This window comes from Vicia villosa, linkage group LG5, assembly GCF_029867415.1.
Source record: "Vicia villosa cultivar HV-30 ecotype Madison, WI linkage group LG5, Vvil1.0, whole genome shotgun sequence".
NCBI lineage: Eukaryota > Viridiplantae > Streptophyta > Magnoliopsida > Fabales > Fabaceae > Vicia > Vicia villosa.
The window spans coordinates 58,665,150-58,678,148 of NC_081184.1; the positions used below are offsets into that span (position 1 = coordinate 58,665,150).

A 12,999-nucleotide genomic window follows, 5' to 3' on the forward strand; every position below is an offset into this window, starting at 1 on the left:
AATAAAATATATTTTAAATCAAGAATTTGAATTTCCCAAACCAAATCTGGCGCCAAGAACACAACCCTAACTGATTTTTGAATTTCTTCAAATCTGTGTTGTTTTGATCGATCAAAGGGTCTATCTCACTCGGTTTTGGACGAGGAACATGATGATGATCTCATAATTCATTTATTTTTGCTCTAAGGTGATCAATTTTGTGATGAACACTAAGAACCCTAGAACTGAAATTCAATGTGAAATCGTGTATGATTGATGAATTATGAAATTGATTGAGGGCTAATGATCAGTGATAGTGCAGAAACAAGATGGCAAAGCAATATTTCATTTATGATGCATGATTCATAGAGTTTGAAGTTCAAGTGTTCTTACCTCAAAAACGACAAAACTGGAGATTGAATTCTTCAGTAGAGGTGTTACAGAAGTTGTTGCTCAATCTGAACAGCTTCAATGATGATTATAGAACATGTTTGGATGCTTGGAACCATCTGAATTCATCTGTGCTAAGCTGTGGTACCCGATCTGCATAACCTTGGAGTGTGAATCGAATTTGATGATTATGAGGTTACAGATCATATGTGAGTGCTTGGATAGCTCATATGTGATGTATGTGAGGTGTTGGAAGTGTTAGTTTGGACAAATATAGCTTGGTATGGATTTTGGCATGATAAGGCTCTCTTTATGCAAACATGGGGGTTGAAGAGTGATTATGAGATTTAGGTGTTTTTGGGGTGTGTGAGTGGATCAAACACATCATATATGACATTTAGAAGTTGTGGGAAGCATTACTTTGTTGAGAACTTGCAAGGTTTGGAGGTTGAGTTTTCTACCTCACTTTGAAACACATGACTTGTAATTCAAGAAAGAAGAGAGAAAACCTATAATTGTGAGGTTTTGGTGTGAATTGCAATGAAGTTTGGACCTCTATTTATAGGCCAAGGATTCTGAATGAAGAGCTCTTGCAAGTTGCTTCAAGAATGATGACTTGGCTTAAGAGATAAAATGGCATCTTTTGCATTTAATGCATATGGTTAAAAGTAACTAAACCATGGTTAATTTCCAAGCTTCCTATCCTCTTCCATTCTGATCTTCAAATCAGAAAATATCATTCAATCATTGCTTCTATGCATCATTGCTTGGATCATTGGCCATATAGTATAGAAACTTAGTGAAAATGGCTTGAAATTTCATGCTTAATGACCTCTAATGTCAAAATTCAAAACCATAGCTATGCTCCATATTTTTTCATGCTCTTGGACATTTTGGAAAGCTCATATGACACACTTCAAAACCCTAGTTGAAAGTTTCTTCAAGATCTTTAAGGAAATGGGTGAAAAAGATCCATGAACTTTGAAGAAAATGAAGTTTTAAGTGTAATTTTCAAAAAGTACCAACTTTGAAACACCATATCTCTTAAATGGTTGATCTTATGGAAAAATTTTATATGTGTCAAAGTTGTTTATTGGATCAAAATCTACAACTTTCATGTTGGAAGTTTTTTTCAGTTTGTAGGTGAAATTTTGAGTTATTCCCTTCCAAAGTTTGGAAAAAACCATGAAAAACACTTAGAAAAATTTTCTAAGTATGAAAGTCAAACTTTTGACTTTTTGATTCTTGATTGATTTTCTTGATTTTTCTTGATCAAATGACTTCTCATATCATATATTGATGATTCAAAACTTCAAAAGTCATGGTTGACCAAAATTCCCCAAAAGTCAATGGTGATCTTGTACAGTTGACTTTTTCAGACGAATCGCGTTTCTGGAGATTTCAAATGAAACAAGCTATCCTCATCAAATGAATAGCATGAATGGATCATATTGAGGTATTAGAGGATATTGAACCATGATTTGAGTTGTGGCACCATGTCCTGATTAAAAAGTCAGTTGCTCAGTGAATTAGGTCAAAAACCCTAATTGTCGACCTGATGAAATTGATGCCTGTAGGTCTTGAATTGAGATGTAATTTCCATTGTATATTGTCATAGGGATTATTTGAGGATGATTGAAACCTTTGATTGACTTCCTGGGGGTTTTTAGGGTTTCCCAAATGTGATCCCTGATTTTAGTCCCTGATAGTTCAAAAAACCCTGATCTGAGGATTTGTCTGATCAATCTTTGTGTAGGAGATGTTCTGAGCCAATGGATTAGGTCAAAATGATGCACTTGGGGTCTTGAGGTCATGTCCCAAGTCATTAGGTCAAATCCTGAGCAAAAGTCAGGAGTATGCTGTCTTCAGTCAAAACCCTAATTCAGTCGATTCAAAGCTGTTGAGTTTGTTGAAGTGAATCTCTGAGGACCAAATGTTGATTGTTGATGAAGATAGTTCTTTGGAGATGAAGGGAGAACAAAACCCTAATTGATTGTTACTTGTACTGATGAGTGATTTCTTGATTAAACCCTGCTGAGCACAAGTAGCAAACACAAGCTATGCAATTTGTTAGAGATGCAAATGATGCATATGCTATGATATGAGGTGGTATCTTAGGTCAAAAATTGGGGTATGACAGATGCCCCTATTTAAGTTTCTTCAACCTGAGATATGAAGATTGAAAATCTTCGTTTTGATAGGGTGGAAGAGACTTAAATATCAGAAGACGCGAATTTTGGACCTAAGATACCAAAATTGCGAGTGATGCAAGGATATCTTTACCGAGGGATATCGAGGACTGACTCCGCTGGGGAAAAGAGATTGGGAAGGATGTCTCAATCCGTTTTAGGAAGAGAATCCGTTTTTGTTTTTCGGGAAAGCAAGTGTATGCTTCACCGGGGAATGATAGCTTTGTAAAAAACTTACCAATCGACATTATCGACTATCAACACAGGGATAGACTTGTTTAATAATGCGAAGGTGAAAGGTACGAAACTGTGTTACCGACTACCAGCATGGTGATAGACTTGACAAGGTAAAAAGAGTTTCAAAGGTTCGGTTAATATTACCGACTATCAGCCTTGTGATAGACATGTTAAATAATATAACCAGAACAATAGGTTACCGACTACCAGCCTCGTGATAGCGGTTTTGAAGACATGATCAATTATCAGCCGAGTGATAAAATGATCTTGGAGACTTTGCTAGGGAAATTACTGGTTATTCAGCCTTGTGAACAGTAATAAGGCCCTGATTGTCAAATGATCTTCATGATTGATTTCCTACAGAGGAAAAAGCTTTTGAAAGAGACATAAGCTGCTCAGATGATGAGGCTATTGCTTATTGTCTGTTTTTTCACGACTCTGTTTGAGGAATCGGAATTTGAATCTATGGTAAAGACAGGGTTCTAACCATGAATGAATTGGAAAGAAATAGTCAAACAAGACTTTGTACCCATGAGGAATGAACTCAACTGGGGATCTCCTCCTTTGTTTTGAAAGGAGAAACTAAAGCAACCTTCTTCCACGAGGAATGATCTCAGTGGGGAACTGGAGAAAGAAGATGTTCTTTCTGCTTATGGGTGACAACCTACTTGGAGAGATGACACGCCCATATCTGTTTCTTTTCCTTTTTCTTCTTTTTTTTTCTCTTTTTTTTCCGAGGATAGATATATCCTGAACAAGTGATTTTAAAGCAATCATTGAAAAATGCAAGAATGCATAAATGATGCAAATATGATTAATGTCATGAATGTAGCATGCATGCTGACGAGACTGACAGACAAAAGAGTATATACTGGAGATGGACCAACGTCGCAATACAACCAGATACTTGGCAAATGTTCTTCAAACACGGTGTAGATAACACGGGTGATGAATGGTGTTGCATGTTTTAAACTTCTCTGGGGAAGATAAGCATCTTTACTGGGATGGAAGAGCTTCTTCACTGGAGATTGAAAATCTTCGTCACTGGGGATAAAAGACCTTCTTTACTGGGGATAGAAGAGCTTCTTCACTGGGGATAGAAGAGCTTTTCCTATCATAATCTTTGATTCATCCTATGGAGATAGCTGTTGATGTTCCTTCGGTTGTTCACCACTCAAAGGAAAGTTTCGCTTTTATTTTGAAAAAGAAAAGTAAATTCATTTAAAACTTTTTTTTCTTTTTTCAAAAGTGAATAACACAATTAAAGCGTCATTTTGCAAGCTAAAAGAAATTAGAGATTGCAGACAAATGGGCACAAGGCTCAAATTTATTTAATAGGATGGTAATCAGCTAAAGGCGTGATTCCATAGAGTATTTACAAAAGTTGGAAATGGTAATTATGCGGAAAAGGCTACATTGAAAGCAATAACCACTATTCCCCCTAACAACTTTGAGTTCCGATTGTGCTTATCGCTTCTGATTGGCGATGATTTGATTGAAGATCCTTTGATGGAAAAGACGATTCAGGTGACGAAGTATGGACTGATGCAGTTACTTTGTCATAAATCCCTAATTTTTGCCTAGATTGCCCTTTCAGGTTTTCAATCTACCAGGATGAATTTTTTCTGTTTATTGTCTCTAATTTTTGCCTGGACCGCCCTTTCAGGTTTTCAGTCCACCGAGACGCTCATTTTTGCCTAAGTCGCCCTTTGCGGGTTTTCGACTTACCGAGCTGTTCTTTTGTTCTTTTTTAGACAAAGTATTTCTTGACTGCATCTGCATTCACAGGATGTGGGAGTTCATCACCATCCATGGTAGTAAGAATCATGGCACCGCCAGAAAATGTTCTTTTGACAACATACGGGCCTTCGTAATTAGGAGACCATTTGCCCCTAGAATCTGGTTGAAAAGACAAGATCTTTTTAAGCACGAGGTCACCTTCTCGAAATTCACGAGGTCGAACCTTTTTGTTGAAGGCTTGTTTCATCCTTGCTTGGTATAACTGTCCATGGCATAGAGCAGTCATACGTTTTTCTTCGATTAAGTTCAACTGATCGTATCTGTTTTGACACCATTCAGCCTCTGATAACTTAGTCTCCATGAGGACTCTCATTGATGGTATTTCAACTTCTACGGGGAGCACAGCTTCCATGCCGTATACTAGAGAAAAAGGGGTTGCCCCTGTTGAAGTACGCACTGAAGTACGGTACCCATGTAAAGCAAATGGCAACATTTCATGCCAGTCTTTGTAAGTGACGACCATTTTCTGGACGATCTTCTTAATGTTCTTGTTAGCAGCTTCAACGGCGCCGTTCATTTTTGGTCTGTAAGGAGAAGAGTTATGATGCTCAATCTTGAATTCCTCACACAATTCTTTCATCATCTTGTTATTCAAGTTCGAACCATTGTCAGTAATGATCTTGCTGGGAATACCATATCGGCAAATGATGTTGTTCTTGATAAACCTCACAACCACTTGTCTTGTAACATTGGCGTAAGATGCTGCTTCGACCCATTTGGTGAAGTAATCAATTGCTACCAAGATGAAACGATGACCGTTTGAAGCTTTTGGTTCGATCATTCCAATCATGTCGATACCCCACATGGAGAAAGGCCACGGAGATGAGAGAACGTTGAGTAGAGTCGGCGGTACATGGATCTTATCTGCGTAGATCTGGCACTTGTGACATCTCTTCACGTGTTTGTAACAGTCAGATTCCATTGTCAACCAATAGTATCCTGCTCTTAAGATCTTTTTGGACATTGCATGCCCATTTGAATGAGTTCCAAAGGACCCTTCATGCACTTCATGCATTAACATGTCTGCTTCGTGTCTATCCACGCATCTGAGCAAAACCATGTCGAAGTTTCTTTTGTATAGCACATCTCCGTTCAGGAAGAAACTGCCAGAAAGTCTCCTTAGAGTTTTCTTGTCTTTGTTTGATGCCCCAAGCGGGTACTCTTGAGTTTGAAGGAAGCGTTTGATATCGTGGAACCACGGTTTATCATCGATGACTGCTTCAGTTGCAAACACATAGGCGGGCCTTTCAAGGCGCGTAATTCTGACTGTAGGCATATCGTTCCAATGATTGACTTTGAACATGGAAGATAAAGTAGCCAAGGCGTCTGCCATTCGATTCTGATCTCGAGGTATATGATGCAATTCAACCTTGTTGAAGAAAGTCAACAGACGTCTTGCATAATCTCTGTAAGGAATTAAGCCAGGGTGATAAGTTTCCCACTTGTCTTTGATTTGGTTGATCACGAGGGCTGAATCTCCATATATGTCTAGGATCTTGATCCTTAAGTCAATGGCTTCTTCGAGACCCATGATACAAGCTTCATATTCTGCGATGTTGTTGGTGCACTCAAATAACAATCTGGCGGAGAACGGGATATGAGTACCCTTGGGAGTGATGATGATTGCCCCAATTCCATTGCCAAAAGCGTTTACTGCTCCATCGAAAATTAGGCCCCATCTTGATCTAGGTTCAGGACCTTCTTCAGGTAACGGTTCGTCACAATCTTTCATCTTCAAGTACATGATATCTTCGTCAGGAAAGTCAAACTTGAGAGATTGATATTCATTAATTGGTTGATGCGCCAAATGATCGGCGAGAATGCTTCCTTTAACCGCTTTTTGAGCACGGTACTCAATGTCATATTCCGATAACAGCATTTGCCATCGGGCAATCCTTCCTGTTAAGGCGGGCTTTTCAAAGACGTACTTGATCGGATCCATTTTGGAGATTAACCAAGTAGTATTGTTGATCATGTATTGGCGGAGACGTTTTGAAGCCCAAGCCAAAGCACAACATGTTTTTTCGAGCATGGAGTAACGAGACTCACAGTCTGTGAATTTCTTACTCAGGTAATAGATGGCATGCTCCTTCTTACCAGTTTCATCTTGTTGCCCAAGCATACAACCCATGGATTCTTCCAACACAGTAAGGTACATGATTAGTGGTCTTCCTTCAACTGGAGGAATCAATATTGGTGGTTCTAACAGGTATTCTTTGATACTGTCGAACGCTTTCTGGCAATCTTCAGTCCATACAACCCCTTGATCTTTGCGGAGAAGCTTGAAAATTGGCCCACATGTAGCAGTCATTTGAGAGATAAACCTGGAGATATAGTTCAACCGTCCAAGAAATCCTCTAACTTGCTTTTCAGTTTTTGGTACAGGCATCTCTTGAATAGCTCTGACTTTGTCGGGATCTACTTCAATACCTCTTTGGCTGACAATGAAACCCAAGAGTTTTCCAGATCTAACCCCAAAAGTACATTTGTTAGGATTCAAGCGAAGCTGGTATTTCCTTAGTCGTTGAAACAACTTAAGAAGGTATTCAATGTGTTCTTCTTCTGTGCTGGACTTGGCTATCATGTCGTCCACATAAACTTCAATTTCTTTATGCATCATGTCATGAAAGAGAGTAGTCATTGCCCTTTGGTAAGTTGCGCCTGCATTCTTTAATCCAAACGGCATCACTTTGTAGCAAAAGGTACCCCATGGGGTGATGAAAGATGTCTTCTCCATGTCTTCAGGAGCCATCTTGATCTGATTATAACCGGAGAACCCGTCCATGAAGGAAAAGACGTTGAACTTAGCGGTGTTATCAACCAACATGTCAATATGTGGTAATGGAAAGTCATCTTTTGGACTGGCCTTGTTCAAGTCACGGTAGTCAACACACATTCTGACTTTGCCATCTTTCTTTGGAACTGGCACTATGTTGGCTAACCATTGAGGATACTCAGAGGTGACAAGAAAACCTGCGTCGAGTTGCTTTTGAACTTCCACTTTGATCTTATTAGCCATATCAGGGTGAGTCCTTCGCAATTTCTGCTTAACCGGCGGACATTCTGGCTTCAATGGCAAGTAATGCTGAACAATATTGGTATCCAACCCAGGCATGTCTTGGTAGGACCAGGCAAACACGTCAACATATTCTTTGAGGAGGTCTGTCAACTTACTCTTGACATCAGTATCAAGGAGCGATCCAATGGTCACTTCTTTTTTGTCTTCTTCAGAACCCAAGTTGATCTTTTCTAAAGGCTCTTTGTGAGGCAGAATGGCTCTTTCCTCGTGCTTAAGTAATCGAGAAATCTCGTCTGGGATCTCCTCTTCTTCCTCTTCTTCGGCTTCGAACACAGGAAACTCAAAGTTGGGAGAGGGCATAGGGTTATTGCATTCAATGGGTTTATCAATAATAAATCTGCACATGTGATTTATATTTATTTCAGAAAATTTATGAATGCAAGAGTGTATGCAGATTTTTGAGAAGTTTTTTCTTTATTTTGGTTTTTTAGGATTACCATTTCCAGAAAAAAAAAAAAAAAAAAATAAAACATATAATGTAGGGAATTCAAAATGACACTTTATTTATGATTCATTTTTGAAACAAAGCCCTAAACACAAACTCATTTGTCTTGGGCGGGACAAAGAGGGAAACTTTTAAAACAAAGCCCTATACACAAAGTTATTTGGGCGGAACATTTAAAAGCAAAGCCCTATAAAACATCTCTCTGCTTTGGGCAAGGCAGGAGGTCAAAATAACAGCGAAGTGATTACTTTGAGCGGCGAACAACATTCGGAACGTCGACAGCTTTCCAGTAGCAACGAACTCCTCTGTGTATTATGTATTCAGGAAAATTCTCCCCAGAGTGATCTTCAGTATTGACATCGTTTGCTGGTCGAGCAGGATTTGAAGGTCCTGGTTTGTCAACCTTGTTCTTTGTAGAGTTGAAACGGTCTTCTTCTACTTCTTGAAGAGCATAAGACGAGTCACAATCTTCAGAATTTTCAGGATGTGTTTCCCAATCTTCAGGATGAAGAGACTCATTGTCAGCGACACTTTCTGAGTCAACTGCGGGATCATCTTCCCCTTCATCTTCAAAAATGGCATTTATGTGATAATAACCATCTTCAGGATTATCAATCTTGGCAGATGCGTTGAAGCTGAAATCTTCAGTAATTTCAGGTTGCTGAGAAAATTGACAGGGCTGATAAACCTCTTCTGGTTGACTATTATATTCAAAGGAATCTCCCCATCCAGTTGGTTGGATATCCTCAATCGCAATCTTGTAACTTTCAGGTGCAGTATATTTCACCATATAATCAAATTTTCCACTTGGTTGTCCCAAGGTGTCCCAGATTTCTGCAGGAATAGGCTCAGTTTCATTGCCTTTGGATTTCTCTGACGGAGGATATGGTTCTTCCTGAGATATATATCCTGAGTCATTGAGATAACATTTCCATTCTTCTTCAGGATCGGGTAAACCTTCTTCGATGCATTCTTCGATAAGGACATTAACCTCTTGAGGAATTGGGTTAAGGAATCCTCCACTAATGAATGTTTCTTTGATCGGACGAAGGGTTTCATCCTTCTTAGTGCAGTTTGAGAATGTTGGTGAACATCCGAGACCTGCTCTAGTTTCATTCTTGGTAGGGATCACAACTTGCCCCCAGCCAGTGGTAGTTCCATCTTTCACTACTTTCACTGCCTCTTTGTAAGAAGAGATTGATGCTTTCTTTTTGGAAGATTCGTCTTCTAAAGAGAGACCTTGGAACTGAGTTCCTTCCACATCATCGGCACTGATAAAAGAGAAATTGGACAAATGACTCACCATCAAGGCTTGTTCTCCACTTATCGTTACCAATTTTCCATTTGTTACAAATTTTAACTTTTGATGGAGCGTAGAAGTTACTGCCCCTGCTTCATGGATCCATGGTCGTCCTAACAAACAGCTATAAGCAGCTTGAATGTCCATGACCTGGAAGGTGATTTGAAATGTACGTGGACCAATTGTCATGGGAAGGTTGACCTCGCCGATAACAGATTTTCGCGATCCATCAAATGCTTTGACAACTACACCACTGAACTTCATAGGCATTCCTTGGTAAGACAAACGAGCAAGAGTCGTCTTTGGCATAACATTTAAGGAAGATCCGGTGTCTACCAATACATTGGACAAAGAGTCTGACTGACAGTTCATAGAAATGTGCAAAGCAAGATTGTGATTTTTACCCTCCTCGGGGAGTTCTTCATCACAGAAGCTTAAATTGTTACAAGCTGTTATGTTGGCTATTATCCCATCAAAGTGATCAACAGTCACATCATGATCTACAAAAGCTTGATCTAAGACTTTCATCAGGGCTTCCCTGTGGGCTTCTGAATTCAACAGCAATGAAAGTATTGAGATTTTTGAAGGAGTCTGCATAAGCTGATCCACAATCTTGTATTCACTTCTTTTGATAAGCTTCAAAATTTCATCAAAGTCAGGATTGACATTGGTTCCACTGGATTGACCAACATCAGTGTTTGTATTACTGACAGGAGTTTCCACAGGATTTCCCACTGGTGTATTGACAGGATTTTGCCCGGTTGCAGGAGCAACAGGCTGCTTTGAAGGTAGTGGAGTATACACACGTCCACTTCTTGTTACGCGACTCACATCAGCGATATTCACGACAGATGAAAGAGTAGGTAAAGGAACTTCTTGTCCATTCTTTATCATTGTAGCATTGTAGTTGTATGGAACTGCCTTGTCAGAGTCATAAGGAACAGGTCCAGGTAAACAAATGATCAAAGGAGCAACAGGAACCTTCGGCCTGTTGTAAGTAACTTCCATGCGCTCAGGCGTGTTGAAATGAGGAACGATGACGTTAACTGTAGGCATTTCCGAGTTGATATCTGAGACTAAAAGCTCATGCGGATAGCATCCTATCATGTTAACTTCATTTTCATTCCTATTTCTATAGATCTGAATAGTACCATTATCTAGCAAAACTTGAAGATCTCTTCTCACAATCGAACACCCGTGAGGATCCACACAACATATTCTACAGGAACCGTATTGATGTTGGCGAAAATTCTGCCCCCGACAAAGAGTGGCGTGCATTTGTACCAAATTGGCTCTTGAGTGATTGATATTATAGACTCGATATGGACCAGGACATCCATACACCATGTTTACAACATGCCCTCCATGATTGGGTAGCGGATTTGCTTGCACATTTGGATTCAAATTTCTGAAAGAGAGGAGATTAGATCTTACCAACCTCTGAACTTCATGTTTCAAAGCTATGCAATGCTCGAGATCATGGCCAGGGGCTCCTTGATGATAAGGGCATGAGACCTCAGCTTTGTACCACCATGGGAGTTTCTCAGGTACGGGTGGTGGTGCTTTAGTTTGAACAAGACCTCTTTCAATCAAGGCAGGGTACAATTCTGTGTAGGTCATTGGAATCGGATCAAACTGTGGAGCTCTTTGTACACGGTTCTGATTATTGTTAAACTGCTGAGCCTGTTGTCGAGGCTGTTGTTGTTGAAACTGCGGAGTAAATCCCGGATTCGGTGTTGTATTAACGACTGGTGCGATAGCAGCTACCTGTCGTTGGCGATTGACATTTCCTCTTGGCTTTCCTTGGGATACCATGTCAACACTTTGTTCTTTCTTCTTTGGGAAACCACTTCCAAACTTTTTGGTTCCGCTTGAAGATCCACCTTCTTTAGTTAGACGTCCGGTTCGGACTCCTTCTTCTAGACGCATCCCCATGTTTACCATTTCGGTGAAATCACTTGGAGCACTAGCAATCATGCGTTCATAGTAAAACGGACTGAGAGTATTCAAGAAGATCTTTGTCATCTCTTTCTCTTTTAACGGTGGATTAATCTGAGCAGCAGTTTCTCTCCATCGTTGGGCATACTCTTTGAAAGTTTCATGGTCTTTCTGAGCCATGGATCGAAGCTGATCTCTGTCTGGAGCCATATCCGAGTTATACTTGTATTGTCGGACAAAGGCCTCACCTAGGTCATTGAATGTTCGAATATTAGTGCTATCCAAGCCTGTGTACCACTTCAGTGCGGCACCAGTCAAACTGTCTTGAAAGTAATGGATAAGCAACTGATGATTATCTGCATAAGTAGACATCTTCCTGGCATACATCACAAGATGACTTTGTGGGCAAGAACTTCCTTTGTATTTCTCAAAGTCTGGGACCTTGAACTTGGCTGGTATCTGTACACTGGGAACCAAACATAGCTCCTGGGCATTCTTTCCAAACAAATCTTTTCCCCGAATAGCTTTGACTTCCAGCTGAATCTTGTTGAACTGCTCTTGGAGATCTCCTACAAGATTACGCTGATTTGTGCTATCACCCTGATCATGATAAATCTCATTGCCATCATAAGGAACAGTGTGAACCGTAGGAGTCGGAACTGTCATAGTGGGCTGAGAAAGTGCCATAGTGACTTGAGAAAAAGTTACCCCCTGATTTGGAGTAAACTGTGAACTTTGTGCAGCAGGCGCTTCAGTTGTGGATGTTTGAACCCCAGAAACATTATGGCGGAAACCTGTACCAAAGCTGAAAGGCGTGCCCCAACCTTCTGGCATGGAGAAAGATGGAATGCCGAATGCAACCGTAGAAACTGGAGTAGTGACCTCAGATGTTACCGTTGCTTGACTGTTGGGTGGCGGCGGCTGATTTTGTGCGGCCATTAAGGAGTCAACCAGAGTAGTGAGACTTTCCAACTTTTCCTGAAGGGTGGTCACCGTACCACGAAGCTCAATATTCTCTTGTTCAGAGTGTTCCATTACTCTTCTTCTGTTTGAACGAGTATTGTATCTGTGATCTGATTGCGAGCGCGGTCGAGAAACTTTGAGACGCGACAGCTTGACGATCTATTGGAGAAAGATCCAAAAGATAAGACTCTATACAACAGACTCGATATGCAGAATGATGTATGCAAAAAGAAATTTATGATTTTTCCAAACATTTTAAAGATTATTTCCTTTGCAAACATTTGAACACAAACTATTCTTTTATTCATTCATTTTTTATTACAATAATGGGAAATGTTACAACATTGGAGCGTAGCTCCTTACAGAATCAAATGATACATGAAAATTTAAATAAATCCTAAGCATCTTCATCAGACGAAGAACCAAATGCATTGTGCAACTTGAGCTTCATGATTTCTTTCCCATAGCGAGCTTTCAACTCGGCCTTTTCAGCTCTCAGCTTGTCAACCACATTCTTCCAATTGTCAGGTATCGGAGCGTTGCTTGTTGAGCCTTCAAGCTTTTTCTTGCTTTCTTTGATGTATCTTCTGATTGCGGCATCTTTCCGACGGATCTTCTCATCTTTGTTCATGAGCCATCCATCCTGATAATAGAGAGTTTCTTCGTGTTCTTTCACTTG

At 40.1% G+C, this 12,999-nt stretch overlaps 1 protein-coding gene across 1 annotated transcript; it reads right to left on the reverse strand.

Annotated features, from left to right (window-relative positions):
• Positions 1-4,188: 4,188 nt before the first annotated feature.
• Positions 4,189-7,995, reverse strand: LOC131606656 (uncharacterized; the record flags this gene model as incomplete). Its single annotated transcript, XM_058878833.1, has 1 exon — positions 4,189-7,995. A coding segment is annotated over one exon (3,450 nt), but the record flags the coding sequence as incomplete, so codon positions are not given.
• Between the last annotated feature and the right edge of the window lie 5,004 nt (positions 7,996-12,999).